Source organism: Panthera onca, chromosome X (assembly GCF_046562875.1).
Source record: "Panthera onca isolate mPanOnc1 chromosome X, mPanOnc1 haplotype 2, whole genome shotgun sequence".
NCBI classification, from domain to species: Eukaryota; Metazoa; Chordata; class Mammalia; order Carnivora; family Felidae; genus Panthera; species Panthera onca.
Window position 1 is genome coordinate 109,984,437 of NC_138357.1, and position 17,872 is coordinate 110,002,308.

Genomic DNA, 17,872 nt, shown 5'->3' on the forward strand with positions numbered 1-17,872 from the left:
GCTAGTGGTGTGACTTTGGGCAATCAATTTATCTGAACTTCTTTCCTCGACTATAAAAATAACTCAGAGAATTGCCCTGGAGATTAAATGAGATGATGCAGCTAATCTACCTAACAGGATGCTTTGCGCATGGCACTTGTTACATAAATATTAGTTACTATTGTTACTAGCTGGACTCAATCTGACGATTTTTACTTCTGAAAGATAGGGAATGTGTACCTTGTGGCATCAGTGTTTTAACTTTGGACCTGACATGAATTAAATAAATTTTTTTTAATGTTTATTTCTTTTTGAGAGAGAGAGCGAGCATGAGTGGGGAAGGGGCAGAGAGAGAGAGAGAGACACACACACACACAGAATCTGAAGCAGGCTCCAGGCTCTGAGCTGTCAGCACAGAGCCTGACTTGGGCTCAAACCCACAGACTGCGAGATCATGACCCGAGCCGAAGTCAGATGCTTAACTGACTGAACCACCCAGGCACCCCATGACCTGACATGAAGTTTTATATTCTCCAAGAAATTACTGGCGTAACACAGTATGGTAGTAAAACGGTGAGCTTTACTGAGAATTGTCAAGCATGGTAACGTGAGGAAGTATTTTTCAGTTGACTTTATCAAAATACTTCAGTTTTCCAGCTGGATCTGGAATTATCTGTTAAAAGAAAAGCAAATTATTCATTTTAAAAATGTTATTTTTTGTTGAAGTATAATTGATCTAAAGTATCCTGTTATTTTCAGGTATATACCATAGGGATTTGATATTTTTATACATTATGAAATGATCCCCACAAGAGGTCTAGTTACCATCTGTCATCACACGAAATTATTACGTTATAGACTATATTCCTTGTGCTGTACTTTTCATGTCTGTGATTTATGTATTGTATAACTGGAAGTTTGTACCAATTAATCCCCTTCATCTATTTTGCCCATCCCCCAACACAGCTCCCCTCTGGCAACTGCCAGTTTGGTCTCTATTTTTAATAGTCTGGGGTTTTGTTTGTTCATTTGTTTTGCTTTTTTAAGAGTCCACATAGAAGTGAAACCACACGGTATTGGTCTTTCTCTGACTTATTTCACTAGCATAATATCCCCTAGGACCATCTATGTTGTTGTAAATGTAAAGACTTCATTCTTTTTTATGGCTGAGTATATTCCATTGTATTTATACACACCACATCTTCCTTATGCATTCATTTCTTGATGGATACTTAAGTTGCTTTCATTTCGTGGCTATTATAAATAATTGCAGTGAACACAGGGGTACATACATCTCTTAAAATTGGTATTTGCAAATTACTCATTTTAAAAGCCAAAGTGCATCATTAGCAGTCTGGCATGAGTTGCCCATCTCTTCACTAAAAAAGATAAACTATGATTTTTGTGTCCCAGATTATATCATGTATAAGGAAAAACTGGATTTGTCCTAACTACTAATCTCAGCTATCCAAAAAGGCAAATAATTTGTTAATAAATTAACATCTGTACTCAAGCATCCCCCAATTTACTTACAGATCTTCTCTTGGCCACCAGGCTTTCATGACATCTTCAGGTTTGATCTAATTAAGTCAAACACATTAAGAGAGCATGGCTACAGATGTTAATGTATTTTTTTAAATTTATTTTTCATGTTTTATTTTTTGTTTTTTGAGAGACAAAGAGAGACAGAGTGCAAGCAGGGGAGGGGAAGAGAGAGAGGGAGACACAGAATCTGAAGCGGGCTCCAGAGCCGTCCGCACAGAGCCTGATGCGGGACTTGAACCCATGAATGTGAGATCATGACCTGAGCTGAAGTCAGACACTAAACCGAATGAGCCACCCAAGCGCCCAGATGTTAATGTATTTTTAAAGTCATCTGCTGATGAAATGTGAGTATGCCACAACCTGAAAGGCAGCAGTGTGTTCAAATGGATTTTTAATTTTTCATTTTCTTAAAAATAATTGACATACAAGAGTATGTGTATTAAATTATTAGTGTATTTAGTTTAGTGTATTAGTTTCACGTGTATATCATAGTGATTCAGTATATACATTATGAAATGTCACTACAAGTCTAGTTACCATCTGTCCCCATACACAGTTGTTACAATATTACTGACATATTCCCTATGCTGTATTTTTCATCCCCATGACTTATTTTATAACTGAAAGACTACTTCTTAATCCCCCTCATGTATTTTGTCCATCCTCCTACTGCTGTCCCCTCTGGCAGTCATTAGTTCTCTGTATCTATGAGTTTCTGTTTTTTTGTTTTTTTTTTTTTTAGATTTTACACACACACACACACACACACACACACACACACACACACCTCACGGTATTTGTCCTCCTCTGACTTCTTTCACTAGCATAATACCCTCTAGGTCCATCCATGTTTTTGCAGATGGTAAGATTTCATTCTTATTATGACTAATGTTCCATTGTGTATATATACTACACATTTTCTATCTGTCAAATGGATTTTCTGGAGGTTTGGAATTGCAACCTTTGAATCTCAAACTGCAAAGTAAAAAAAAAAATACTCAAATACGACATGAAGTATTACCTTCAATAACTATTCAGTGAATGTACACTCTGAAAGAAAAAAAATGTTCCCTCTTTAAAAGCATCACAGCCTTAAAAGATTAGATTTTTTTGAAATTTCCAATATAATTTGACCTCACATTAACTATGTTATTTGATAGTTACAGGTCAAGTACATCTATCTCTGTACAAAAAGTAACCTACTGTAATCAGTTTACTGTAGTTTATACGCATTTTCTTCAGAATTTTTCTTCAGCATATAATAAATATTACCTAGTTTTTCAGGCATCATTTCAAGTATTCTGTGTTTGCCAATATATAACGTCTCTGCATTTAAATTCAATCTGTAAGTACTTGTAGAATAACTACTCTGTGCCAGTAGTGTGCTGGGCAGTGGGGTGTACAAGGATAAGGGCATTAAAGTTCCCGCCTTTGAGGCTTGTACAACCATGTGGGGAAGATGTGCGTGTACACGACAGCTTTTGCTGCAACGCACAATATGATCACGTATGACACAGGCCGTGACTGAATGGAGGCTGAGATGGCATCAAGGAAGGCGTCAGAGTGAAGGTGGCATTTATGTGGGTCTTGAAAGACGAGAATAATTTAGAGAAGGGAGAAGCTATTCCAGGCTAAAGAGATGAGCAAAGGCACACAGGTGTGAGAAAGCAGGGCTTATTTTGGGACACACTGAGTGGTGGCACACCACGGGAGCACAGTGTGCATGCGTGCGTGCACTGTAGGGAAGAGGGCCTGCGACAGGCTGCTAGATAAGAACAATGCCAAGTATGTGAAGTTGGGCCCACGAGTCCTGGAGGGCTGCTAAAAGAGTCTGCTTTAGAGAGCGACATGCTCTAGGGGGAAGAGAACCTGAGGTCAGGGCAACCCATCAGGCGGCCTGTGCGGTACACAGGCGAGAACTGATGGGGACACAGGAAAAATTCATCTCTTTTCAAAACTACCCCAAACTAGCTGCCACCCTCACCACAGTCACCAAAGAGGACACATTTGTCACTTACTTCGCTGTGTTCCAATTCTCCATGGCATGTGACACCGGTGTCCCTATTTCCTTCCCTGCAGCCCACCCAATTCCTGCCACACAGGCCCTCTTTATGTTTCCTGAACATGCTAAGCTGGTTCCTGGCCTCAAGGCCTTGCCCTTGCTTTTCTTTCTGCACCGCTCTATGCTTCACTCACTCCGTCTGTTCACTCACGTTTCAACTTAAATTTCATCTTTGAAGTCTTTCCTGACCACTTAATCCCCCAGGCCAGACACTACCCCATCAACTCTCATCATCGTGTTTCTCAAAGCATTTGCCATAATCTAAAATTAGGATTAGAATGTAACTCCAAGGGTGGACTTTGGCTACGGTATTCACTAATAAATACCATCTGCTCATTGTAATAGTTTGAATAGTTGCCATACAGCAGGTGCTCCAGAAATGTCTGTTCAAAGAACGCTTGTAGAATCAGAGTAGAATTGTGGTTGTTGGGCTGGGGGTGGGGGAAATGGGGGGATGCCAGCTGAAGGGTACAAGCCTTCAGTTTTAAGATAAGTTCTAAAAATGTAATATGCAACACAGTGACTATAGTTAGTAATACTGTTTTGTGTACCTGAAATTTGCTAAGAGGGTAGACCTTAAGCGTTTTCACCACACACGAAAGAAGGTTATCTTGTGAGGTGATGGATTTGTTAATTAGGCAGACTGTGGTAATAATTTCACAATGTATGCATATATCAAATCATCACTCATACAGTTTAAATATATATAATTCTATTCGTCAAATATGTCTCAATAAAGCTGAGAATAAAAAAAGAATGCCCGAACACAGTATGTGATAACATAACTCATGGTTTTTATCACATTCTCAGAGGGTTTGTGGACCCTCTAAAACTTGATCAAGTGGATAGTCAGTATGTTTTCTGAAATGTAAAATACTCATCCTCTAATACCTTCGTAGTTAATTTGTACTTCTTGGAAGTTCTTGCTGATCTCAGTACACGCCTGTGATTGACGGTGATGTTAGTCATCACTCACTGTTGGCTTTGCTACAGGTCCAGGGGAACATGCCCCCTACTTTGAAAATCCATCCAGAAATGCTTTCTAAGGCTTCTCAGGTGACACCTGAAGCTTCTGATTCATATTTCTATCTGTAAGCCTCACAATCAATAACTGTAAACTAACCTGATGACTAAAGTACCTAGTGCTCAAAGTACCTTTAATGCCTAATTTCATATCTATCTTTGACATCCATCAGATCTGTGTAAATAAATTGTACTGTAAATAAATTTGTACTATAACATTAACTCTGATCCCCAAAGGTAATGCTGTTTTGCAAACCCATCAAAAACAGGTTCAAAATCAGTGAAATGTTACTTTACTCAATCTGAGTTAGGTTATAGAGTGAATTTCTACCTCTCATTGTCTAGGATGAATAGTACTTTTTTGTTGGTGTACTAAAGAAGAAAGTTTTACGGATCTGTATTTTTCTTTTATCCTAAGATAATGATTTCTTCCTCCAATGCTCTAGTATTTGTCAGTTTCCTAACTACAGTTTGTATACAACTGTTGATCTTTAGTAGATAAACATGTTATTTTAAAACAGTTCAGACAAGTGTCCAAATTTTATTTTGGCCAGAGACTACTTCAGGGATTGTCTATAAATTTTATAGCCTCCCTAAATGTAAGGATATACCTGTTTCGATCTTCCTTCAAATGATAAGGAGAGAAGCATTAGCTTCAATGTTATTTAAGCCAGATTTTCTCAAAAGTTTTTACTATAGACAGAAAGGTTTTGCTTGTGACTATTTTCTTTGCCCATAATGTGTAGCAAGAAATTCCATTTATGATCTCTAAGACCTCTGAATTTATTCTACCAGGTCTCCACTGTTCCCTTTTTTTGATGGTGTATTTCTCTGGATACTTGGCTTTAAAATTCATAGCATTAAATCATGTATTCTGCTTTCTCCAGTTTCAGCCACTCTCTCTATAGTCCAAAGAATGCCTGTACTCTTATGATTTCTGTCTATTAATATTTACTTCATTTACAAAATCAAGACAGTTCTATTACAAGGAGAGATTACTGTAAGGTTGGCATTTTTTTTCCCCCCAGCTATCCCCTTAACAGAAAGTTTGACTTACTGTTTCACTACCTGGTTTCCAACCAGCAGGACAGACTGAAAGGAACAAAAATTGGCAAAAAGGTTAAAAACAGATTTCACTTCTCTTCACAACTCTTGGCTTTTGTTTTTCCAAAATGAAACTGAAAATGGAGCCTATAATAATGAGAACATTTCTAGGCCACTGAACACCTGACTACTGTTAGCTTACCTGTTTGCACCAAGGAATTTCAGTCACGGAGTTTATAAGCAGGTAGCTCATCTATTTCCATTTTTGCCAATTTTTTCTAGTTACATGTACACTATAAGAAACCAAATTGAGCATTCCTCTAATAAAGTTGGAAGGTTTGGGAATCTGGTGAACTGAAAGGTTGGGGCATGGCAAAAATTTCTCTGAATTTACAGAAACTTCCAATATAAGCTTCTCTTCTGTTTTCTGCAGTATTTTGTAGTGATGTCATAATTTGCTGTTTGCCAAATGAGAGTTTAAAATTACTAGGAAAGTGGGATTTCCCCTTTCTGTGAAATGCACCCTTATCCAGGCACTGAGTTACACTTTGGAAAGGAATGTGTAACATATGTTCCACTTTAGCAAAATCTGACCTTTTCTATTTAGCTACTGCAAACACGTGCAGTGAAAGGATAAACTTCTAGATTACTGGTATGATACCGAATAGCTGAGGAAAAAAGCTAAATCAAATCATGTAAACATGAAAATAAAACCTGTATTACTAAATATTGTCAGACAGGCACATTTTAAAGTTTACAGAAACTTAATTTGAAAAATTGCAGTAGCAGAAACTTTTCTTTTTGAGCACATCCAAAAGGACCGTGCAAGTAATGAATATTTTTGCATTTTACCCTGTAAGTAGAATATATTAGCGATATTTTTCTAAAAGCACTTTAAGTAATAAATGGATCTGCTCAAAATATCAGGTAATAATTTGAAAACAATCAGAAGACTTTGGAACCATCCACATTACTTTCTGAGTAAGAAACAAAATTAATCATGCCATAATCTCTCAAATGAAAAAATCAAAAGGCTAAGATGTTTAGAAGGAAAGGGTACCTTCTCCATGTTTGTCAGTGTACTGGAATGCTTGAACCAAACGCAGTGTCTCATCCACTGATCTTCCCACAGGAAGGTCATTCAGAGTAATTTGTCTTAGGATCCCTTTGTCATCAATAATGAAAAGGCCTCTGTAAGACACAAGAGTGGTACAGGTGAGGTCATTTAATCTCAATTAAGACAAGTATTAGTTCATGTGAATCCCTGTGCCATCCACACAGAAGGATGTTATACAGAACCAATAACATGCTACCTATCTTCCTGACTGGTACAAAAAACACAGGCAAATACAGCACCCCCCTACCCCCCACACTTACCTACTGTATAATTTGGGATTATCATTGTTAAATGGTAGCTTTAGAAATTTGTTTTTGTCTTTGAAATGGACTGTTGTATTTCTAGTCGAATCTTCACAAGTACTAGGTTTGGGATTTTACTGCACTGTAAGTGAGATTATGAAATTACATAGCAAAGTCTTCCTCTGGGTGAAGGTGTGATCCATCTTTCTTATCTCTGACTCTTTAGAACATCTTTGTATTTCCTTTTTCAATGGTGGAAAAAGACAAAGTCACCAAAGTTACCTTTCCCTCTAAATCTCTATATGTGTGACTCACTTTAATGGCCTAGGGAATAATTGAATAGTTTAACCTAAAAGACCTGCCGAAATGGAGTGGTGTTGCAAGAGTTAAAGCAGACTAGAGAAAAACAAAAATTTCCAAAGGACTATCGTCTTTATTTCAGTCAGTATGGATTACAACCCAATACTTGGTTTAGAGAAAGATCTCAGGTTAGTAGGGCTAATTGTGTACGAGTATTAAAAATAATAACTATTTTTTTTAACATTTATTTTTGAGACAGAGAGACACACAGCATGAACGGGGGAGGGGCAGAGAGAGAGGGAGACACAGAATCGGAAGCAGGCTCCAGGCTCTGGGCCATCAGCCCAGAGCCCGACGCGGGGCTCAAACTCGCGGACTGCGAGATCGTGACCTGAGCTGAAGTCGGACGCTTAACCGACTGAGCCACCCAGGCGCCCCAATAACAACTATTTTTAATAGAAATATACAGAATTATATATCTCTTACATGAAACTTTATTTCAAAATCATATTAAACATAACTAAAATGTTCCTGCTTATCCTACAATACATTCTTTTAATGAGCACCAGGAAGTCTGAACTAACTATAGCTCCGTCTCCTTGGACTAGGTCAACTTGGCCAAATGTGGGGACAAAACTATTAACTACTATTCATATGGGTGTTCTTTCGTGTAGCTACTTTTACGGTAGAAAACGGTTGTCAATGGTGATGAAGTCTATTCTGAAGTAAGTGAGCCTGAGCTGAAATTTTGAGCTTACTTCTGTAACGTACATCATACCAACACACACCACAGAGAAACAAATCTGCCCTTTCTTTGGTAGCAAATTCGAGTTCTGTTTTCTCTTTTAATTTTGCGAATTTTTATCTTTTGTAGACTTTGAGACTAAGACATTTGCCATATTTGGTATAATATATACATATGTCTCTTCCTCAGAGAACAGATAGGTCATTTTTATAAAAAAATCAGAAATTAAAATGACAATATGTATCTCAATAAGAACCTCAGAAACTAAAGGTAGCAGGGCAATGCTTTCAAATGTCTTTCAATCTAGAATTCTATACCTAGTGAAATTGTTAATCAAGCACAAGAGCAGAATAAAAACATTTTCAGGCATGGAAGTCCTCAAGTATTTTACCTTCTAATGACCTTTTTAAAAATATTTTTTAATGTTTATTTATTTTAGAGAGAGAGACAGAGACAGAGTGTGAGCGGGGGAGGGGCAGAGAGAGAGGGAGACACAGAATCCGAAACAGGCTCCAGGCTCCGAGCTGTCAGCACACAGCCTGATGCAGGGCTCAAACCCATGAACCGTGAGATCTTGATCTGAGCCAAAGTCAGATGCTCGATCAACTGAGCCACCCAGGCGCCGGTCCAATGACCTTTTATTAGGAAGCTATGAGGATGTGCTTCAGCAAAAAAAGAGGGATTAAACAAAGAAGTCAGGCATGGGAGCCTAAAAAGTGGGCATCCAACAGAGAAGAAGTGAAGCAAATTCCCAGGATGCTGGTGTGCAAAGCGCTACGACAGCAGCTGTGGAGCAGGTCTATAGAGTGGTCAGTCTGAACTGGAACAGGAGGATGGAGGTTTCCAGGAAAAACAAATGACATGAAATATGTAGTATTTAGAGTGGTTACAACTAGCCGGGAAGTTTAGGAAGAATTAGTGATAGGTATATAGAAAACTAAATGAATGAAACAAAAAAGTAGTAGTTTATTAGCCACAATAAAATAACAAAAAGTTTACTAGAAGGGAAATGTAAACCCTTGGACACTACACTTAAGAGCTTAGCAGTGAATAATACTTATATAAAAAAAAATAAATACTGGCTTAATCCACAATTACCACATATTACACGGAAAGATAAGTTTGGGGATGGTGTAAGAAAGTACTATTTACCATTATAAATAATGTCAAAATTGATAAATTCAGAAAAACTACAGGAGTTGGAAGTATGGAGATAAATAGTAAAAGCAGTAGCTAAAGAATTGAAAGCAGTTTCCTCCAGAAGCAGCACTAGGAGTAGGGAGGGGATTGTTGCTTAAGACAATCTGACTTTTGGGGTGCTTGGGTGGTTCAGTCAGTGAGCGTCTAACTTCGGCTCAGGTCATGATCTCATGATTCGTGGGTTTGAGCCTCGCATAGGGCTCTGTGCTGACAGCTCAGAGCCTGAAGCCTGCTTCAGATTCTGTGTCTCCCTCTCTCTCTGCCCTTCCCCGGCTCATGCTCTCTCTCTCTCAAAAATGAACAAACAAAAAAGACAATCTGACTTTTTAAAAAAAAATTTTTTTTAACGTTTATTTTTGAGACAGAGAGAGACAGAGCGAGACAGAGCATGAACAGGGGAGGGTCAGAGAGAGAGGGAGACACAGAATCCGAAACGGGCTCCAGGCTCTGAGCTGTCAGTACAGAGCCTGACGCGGGGCTCAAACTCACGGACCGTGGGATCATGACCTGAGCCGAAGTCGGACGCTTAACCGACTGAGCCACCCAGGCGCCCCCTGACTTTTAAAAACTATGTGCATGTATTTCTTTGATGAAAATAAAAAATGTAAAAAGAAACTACAAAATAGCTAGTATTAGATAATTTTACTCGGTTAGTATTCAAAGAATTCCAAATTAAAAAAAAAATTTTTGAATGTTTATTTTTGAGAGAGAGAGAGCTAGTGAGCGAGCGGGCAGGAGCCGGGGAGGGGCAGAGAGAGAGAGAGACACAGAATCTGAAGCAGCCTCCAGGCTCCGAGCTGTCAGCACAGAGCCTGACACGGGCTCGAACTCACGAACTGTAAGATCATGACCTGAGCCGAAGTCGGACACTCAACCGACTGAGCCACCCAGGCGCCCCCAAATAATTCCAAATTTTAAAACAGCTTCAATCTTTTTAGTGGCATTTTACTTTCTGTGAATTAACTTAATAATAAACTATGAAAGGAGAAAATATTAAAGGCTTAGCGAGTAGAAAAAAAGAAACTATTGGTAGTGACACATGATATAATATGAAGGAACCTTGGAAACATTGTGCTAAGTGAAAGAGGATAGTCATAAAAAAGCACACAGTGTAGGATTCCATTTATATGAAATGTCCAGAAGAGGCAACCACAGAGACATGAAGTAGGTAAGTGGTTGGCTGCCCAGGGCCAGGGTGGGGGGACTGGGGAAAGGGAGAATAACTGCTAAGGGGTGTGGGGTTTCTTTTTAGATTAATGCAAATGTTCTAAAATTGACTGTAGTGATGGCTGCACAACTCTCTGGGTATACTAGAAACCCCGGAATGCTTTAGATGGGTGAGTTGTGTGTGAATTAGATCTCCATAAAGCTGTTATAAAAAACAGAGGATTATAAAATACTGACATCTTCACATAAACATTTTAAAAAAGAAACTATTCTCACTGCAACGCAAATTGAAACTATAATTATAACAAAATCACAGCTGTTCTAAAGTTGCCCTTTTTTCAAAGACTTACAGTGGTGTTTTCTTAATTTTTCCCACTCCTCAAGGCACAAGTCTGCTGAATACTATGATACTTGTATTTGGAAAAACCATTACTGGCGTCATTTTAGAAATAGAAAAGAGGAGAAAGAAACAGATAAGGAGTTTGGGTACTGGGGTTCAAGTGTGGGCTCTGCCATTAATTATTTAACTTTGGCTAAGTTCACAGAATTCTATGAATCTGTTTATCTGTGAAATGACAGAGCTTCCAGCTCTAACAGTCTATGATAACTCACAGAGTTTAAGTAGGGCACTCGCCAATTATTTTAAAACACTACAACATTTTTGCAAATAGAGCAAATAATACTTCTTGCCTTGCATCTTCTAACTCCATTTTAAGGAGGATTACAAATATATTTGGATTTGTCCTAATATAAAACCACTGAAAGGTACCTAAGAGTGTGGCCTGAGTCCTCCAGATATACGCCATAGTCCTTTGAGATTTGATGATTCAGATCTGAAAGAAGCGGAATCTTTATTGGCCCAAGTCCTCCTTGTCTTCGAGGGGTATTAATCCTGTAACAAACAGAACATTTACCTCTCAGAGCTAAGCAAATGGCATGTATCCAAACAGCACTCTTTCTCTGCAGACACATACAAATGAATGAACGCACAACACACACATTCTTTCTCTAATGAAAACAGGCTAATATACATTCTATTTTTTGCCTTTACTCCCCAGTTAATATATTCATTTCTTTTAAACACTAAATATGGAGATACATATCACATTTTTAATGTGTTGACACAGTGTTTTTTATTTATCTATATTGGTAGACATTTAAACTGTTTCAGTTTTTCTTCTGCTTTTATAAACACTGCCGGAAACATTTCTGTATTCTCAGCTTTGTACACCTGTCTGATTAATTCCTAGAAGAGGAACTGATGGATCAAAGGATATACACTGTCCTAAGTATAACCTTAGAATTGTGATCACAAGACAAAACCTTGAGAAGAACAATAAAACTAGATAATATTTTAATATTCTTAGACACAAAGAAATGCAAAGTCCATTTGAAGCAGCAAAGTAAGTTAGTTACAAAGTCAGACACATCAACCTTCAGATTTAGGTATTTTTTTTTTTTTTTAAGTATTCTTTTGAAACCAGGGAAAGTCGGCTGGTGTCCCAATGGGAAGGCACTGACATAGCAGCTGGAAAACAGGGAAATACTGCTTCAGATGTCTGCAGCCCCAGTTCTGATACCCAAGTAGAAATTTCTGGTTAATATGAATCCTATCCAGCTGAGACTGCATCCCCCCAAATTCCTTGAGAAACCAATGCCAAATTATTTGGGATGACATAACTTTTTCCTTAGTGGATTTGTGTTGGAACCTACAAAGATTTAGAATTACTACAGAAGTGACAAAGCAAATTAAACCCATGGTTTTCGCTTTGTGATTCCTATTGAAAATGTGTAATGTGAAATTTTATTCAGTTTATAAATTGTAAAGAAACATTTTAAGTATTTTTTTCAATGTTTGTTTATTTTTGAGAGAGAGAGAGAGAGAGAGAGCAAGAAGGGGTGGGGCAGAGAGAGAGGGAGACACAGAATCTGAAGCAGGCTCCAGGCTCTAAGCTGTCAGCACAGAGCCTGACGTAGGGCTCGAACTCATGGACCGTGAGATCACGACCTGAGCTGAAGTAGGACACTTAACCGACTGAGTCACCCAGGTGCCCCAAGAAACATTTTAAAAGGATTTAAAATATATTTGCAAGAATTATTACTTAAGTTTTGGAAGTTTTATCTCAAAGTTGAGATAAAGGAAATAAAATATATTAAATATGTAACTGCATTTAAAAATACTTGAGATAATTACTTAAGAAAATATAAATTGTAGCTCCTGCACCAATTAATATTTCAGTTATATATGTGTATATATAATTATAAATACAGAAAAAGATGTTTTGAATTTTTCACTTTAATGAATTGAATATTAACTTTTAAAACCAAAAATATTTCTGTACCATCTTTATTGTGCATAAAATTTTGTGCACAGAATTTTGGACATGCAAAATTCACATAAACACACACATTTCAGCTTGTAAAACATACTGCCTAATTGCTCTCCAGAAATGCTAAACCTACTGTGTGTGTGGGAAAAGAATGACACCTTTGTCATCACTGGATGACATTTTTCAATATTTGAAATCTTGGCCAATCAGGGAAAAAAATGGCATCTCTTGTCATTTTTTTTTTTTTTGTTTAAAAAAAAATTTTTTTTTTGACGTTTATTTATTTTTGAGACAGAGAGAGACAAAGCATGAACGGGGGAGGGTCAGAGAGAGGGAGACACAGAATCTGAAACAGGCTCCAGGCTCTGAGCTGTCAGCACAGAGCCTGACGTGGGGCTCGAACCCACGGACCACGAGATCATGACCTGAGCCGAAGTCGGCCGCTTAACCGACTGAGCCACTCAGGTGCCCCTCTTGTCATTTTAATTTACAATTCTTTGCAATTAATTAGGTGAAACACCTTTTCACATTTAATGAATTAAAAAATTATTTACAAAATCAAGAAAATCATTGCTTCTTGAAAAATAATTATAAAAACTATTTTGAGTTTGACTTAGTATTAGACAACTATATAAGAGAAAAATGGAATTATAAAGAATTTTTTTTCTTCCAGTTTAAGGCTACCCAGTTTGTCATAATAAAGTAATCATACATTTCAGTGGTTTCTGCTGAAACCATTGGATATCTGCTGAAACCATATGGATATTATGTCTTTTGCACTGAACTTTTTTATTTAAAGAAAAAATTTTTTTAATGTTTATTTATTTTTCAGAGAGAGAGCGTGAGTGGAGGAGGGGAAGAGAGAGACGGGGAGACACAGAATCTGAAGCAGGCTCCAAGCTCTGTGCTGTCAGCACAGAGCCCGATGCGGGGCTCCAAGTCACAAACTATGAGATCATGACCTGAGTGGAAGTTGGACGCTTAACCGACTGAGCCACCCAGGTGCCCCTGCAATGAACTTTTTTTTTCCACTCTGGAAATGTCCTATAAAATCCGTAAGCACTTTTACCATAACTTCATTGAACTCGCAGCTCTCAGATAATTCTACTTCCAAACTGATAACTATATTCCTGTCACATTAAGAGTTGTCTGCCCATAATTTAAAAGTAAATCCATTCCTTTTCCTACAAATCTAAGTGTAAGATACTGACCAGGCCAAATGGGTAAACTGTGAATCGACAGAGCATGCTACGACTTCAGCGTTGATAGATCTGAATTCTTCAATTCTGTCACCAAAGGCGATGATTTCAGTTGGACACACAAAAGTGCTGAAAGTTAAAAAAATATATATATCGGTATTCTCAAAATACGCATGTACCTAAAGTTTCAAATGACTTAGTTGTTATAAACACCTTTAGCATATAAAAACACATATTAAGAACAACTTCAGGGGTGCTTGGCTGGCTCTGTTGGTAGAGCACGCAACTCTGAATGTCACAGTTGTGAGTTCGAACCCCACATTGGGTGGAGAGATTACTTAAACAAATAAAATCTTACAAAAACCAATTTTTATATATGAACACTGTCAAGATGCAGCTGTCTAAAAGACTGTCATTTGATCACATATCATTTAATTAAGAAAAGTATATTGCAGAGTTCCCAATTACATCTCAATGAACTGTATTTTTATAACCTAATGGATTGGTGGTCAACCAATATCCCCTTTTCCCTTACGGCAGCACCTCCTCTCCCTTCATTTGCTTTTATTTAACAATGATTTATATAGTGCCTTATAGCTTTCAAAAATGTATACAAATTTTACATCATTCCCTTTTTTAAATATTTCTATACCACCCCTATGAGCTAGATGCATGATGTTTATTTTAGAGATGAGGAAATCTCTTCCATCCCCCTCCCTTTCTTGATAAGGTCCTCTTCTACCCTGTCTCCCCATCCTGTTGTCAGAAGGGCATGTTTAGAGAATATTATCTCAGGGTAGTATTTTCCAAACCATGGTAGGGAATACTTAAGCCAATTTACTGAGTTCTAACTAACATTTTAAAAAAGTGGAATAGAAAATACGAGAATATACTATATACAGTAAGGGTGTTATGAAACATATGTATGTACAAGTGCATATATGTGTTCAGGAGTGATATTAAAAATATTTAATAACCTTAACTCAAAGTTGGCTTTAGCTCTGGAGGTTTCTTGAAGGGACCAGGTGGGAGGGGACTGGAAAAGTGGCTATTTACCATCTGGTACGGAAGTGTTTCAGTACTGTAATAAGCATGGCTGTACTGGTGCTTACAGACTGAATGTTACCCTGTATGTACATGGAGTGTATTGGGCGGCAACGAAAACTGTATTTCATACTGTGTGTCGTGGTCAAGAAAGTTGGAAGAACACAGACTTAGGGGACAAATTCCTACCACAGCCCAAAACAGGCTTTTCAAATGTTTCAGTTGTTCAAATGTAGAACTGCCACATGCAAAGCAGACAGTTCTAATGTAGATGATGTCTCTGGAAACCTGGGCTAAGATATATATATTTTTTAAATTTTTTATTTTTGAGAGAGAGAAGCACAAGTGGGGAAGGGGCAGAGAGAGAGGGAGACACAGAATCCGAAGTAGGCTCTCTGACAGTTTAGAGCCTGACGTGGAGCTTGAACCCACAAACCGTGAGATCATGACCTGAGCTAAAGTCGGATGATTGACTGTGCCACCCAGGCACCCTGATATGTATTGTTTTGAAAGTATTTATTTATTTATTTAGACACAGGAGACAGCACGAGCAGGGAAGGGGCAGAGAGAGAGGGAGAGAGAGAATCCCAAGCAGGCTCTGCAGTGTGCAGAGCCTGACGGAGGGCTCGAACCCATGAACTACGAGATCATGACCTGAGCCGAAACCAAGAGTTGGATGGTCAACTGACTGAGCCACCCAGGCGCTCCTATGACATGTATTTTTAACATATTCCAAAAGGTAGGTACGGTCAGCCCCGGCTTTCCTTCCTATTATTCAAAGAAATGCTATGTAGAGACACATTTATTCAACTTCTTAGTGAAGACAGAGAAAAAGTTCTGACTGAAAACTGAAGGGTTACATATATGACTTCTGTGCTTGCAGATTGTGGCAAATGCCCGAGAATTCTTCCTTTCTAACCAGGCCCGATCTGGCATTAGATAGAAACAGAAAAAAATGATCTTAGCTCTTTGCCCCAGAAGGCCATTGGTAACATCATGTTCTATATGTCTTATTCATTATGGGGTTTTAAGTAACACTGGCAGAAACAGAGGATATTTGTCTGCTGTGTTAGACTAATTTCAAAATTCACGTGTAGCGTCATATATATTCAACAGATGTGTTAACTTATTCGTTTTAGAACATGAATTTAGTAGGCCTATCATTTTTATATATCAAAATTTCTACTTCTGGCTTCTATTAGAAATTAAGTTACATCATACATTGTAGCTAGTCAGGCCACAATACAAATTGATTAGAAAGAAGAAAGTTCTTACTAATTTACAAGATTATGTATTATCCAGATTTATGACTTGTTTTATTCTCAATGTACTAATTTTCCTGAGAATTTTTCCTATTTGGATTACAGAAGGGGTCAGCAAACTTCAGTCAACAGGCCAAATCCAGCTTATCTTATTTTTTGTAAATAAACTTTCAATAGAAGACAATATTCATTCATTTATATGTAGTCAATGGCTGTTTTTTGTGCTACAATGACAAAGCTGAGTAGTTGCAATAGAGATCACAAGACTAAAATATTTTCTACGTGGCCCAGTATAGAAAAAGTTTGCCGACCTGTGGCCTAGGGACCACCTATAGAGATGAGCTGAAATACATCCTCCCTGTAAGGTTAAGGTTTTATTTATATAGTTCTAGATTAGTCCTAATGGAAAAAATACCTTAATATACAGTGGCAAAGACAGAAGAAACTTCTACTTTTTGTAACCAAAAAATATATTCAAACAGGAAAAAGATAAACTCAGGACAACTCTCTTTTTGGTATCTTCACTTTCATGGAATTTGAAAAACACTCCAGATAAAATTATATCATTGATAAGACTATAGCTGTAAAGAGTATTTGAGTCAACTTTCTATCTAAAAAGTACTCAATGTCAGAGTTAAAGAGAAAATCCCCCCCAATAACCATAATTTATATTAGTAGGCATTATTCCTCAGGCATATGCAGTATTTTCAGGAAAATATTCAAATCACAGGAAAGCAGTATACACAGCAAAGAATAAATATTATAAAATCATAGTTAAATGGCATCATCATTGTAAAGGGCCAATTTTCTAGTTAACAGAGATACATTAAACAGACTTGTGGCATGAGTCTAGTTATTAATTGCTTTCTAAAATATTCATTTTCTTGCCTTAGTATGTATAACTTAATGAATATAATTGAAGCTTTCCTTTCTTTAATGATTACGTTACGATAACACAATCATGTAGATTTAAGTATAACGTATTGGGGTCAGTGGGTTATGGGTCTGAAATACATGGCAGATGTTACCTTCTTGAAAAAAATTCATCTTGGCTTGCCTTTTAAGAACCAAGAGCTAAATTAAATAATTTCTATTTGATGTCCTCGAATAATGATTGATAATGACTGACGTTTTACTACTTGTACCTGTATTACTTACAAATCAAGGGGGTAGAAGAAAAAAACCAGGTATTTCCCACGATAGTCAGTTAACTTGAGCTCCTTGAACTCTCCATTTATCACAGCTGTTCCTTCCCAATAAGGCGCTGGCTTGGAAACTAAGAAAGAAAAAGATATGAAGTTCTAGAACAATGAGAAAATTGGTGAGAGGACAGAAAGACATCTTCAGGAAATTACTAAAAATCAAGGATTCTAAACCTTTGGACCTCTTTAGCAGTCTGGTGAAGCTTATGGACTTTTTCTAAGAACAGTGTTATTGAATGCATAAAACAAAATATATAGAATTACAAAGGAAACTAATTACATTGAAATGTCATGATGAAGATAATAAAAAGCAAATTGGTGATATAGTAATGCATGTACCCTTTTATTAACACTTTAAATCTGCAAGATCTAGCAGTGGTCTCGTAACTGTCCAAGATAATGATGAGCGTA

General features: G+C 37.5%; 1 protein-coding gene and 1 long non-coding RNA gene across 2 annotated transcripts in view; one reads left to right on the top strand and one right to left on the bottom strand.

Annotated features, from left to right (window-relative positions):
• Positions 1-539: 539 nt before the first annotated feature.
• Positions 540-17,872, bottom strand: part of PRDX4 (peroxiredoxin 4) — a 24,335-nt gene continuing 7,002 nt past the window's right edge. The window contains exons 3-8 of the mRNA XM_081794248.1: positions 17,418-17,535; positions 13,966-14,082; positions 11,194-11,316; positions 6,714-6,844; positions 5,667-5,701; positions 540-652 (exon numbers count right to left, since the gene is read on the bottom strand). Of these exons, the coding sequence (XP_081650374.1) occupies positions 602-652; positions 5,667-5,701; positions 6,714-6,844; positions 11,194-11,316; positions 13,966-14,082; positions 17,418-17,535 (575 nt within the window). The 3' untranslated portion in view covers positions 540-601. The remainder of the gene's footprint in view (positions 653-5,666; positions 5,702-6,713; positions 6,845-11,193; positions 11,317-13,965; positions 14,083-17,417; positions 17,536-17,872) is intronic.
• Positions 1,728-16,184, top strand: LOC145714611 (uncharacterized). The gene is made up of 3 exons (XR_014136912.1): positions 1,728-1,872; positions 13,589-13,809; positions 15,530-16,184. It is a non-coding gene; the product is annotated as an uncharacterized LOC145714611 (long non-coding RNA).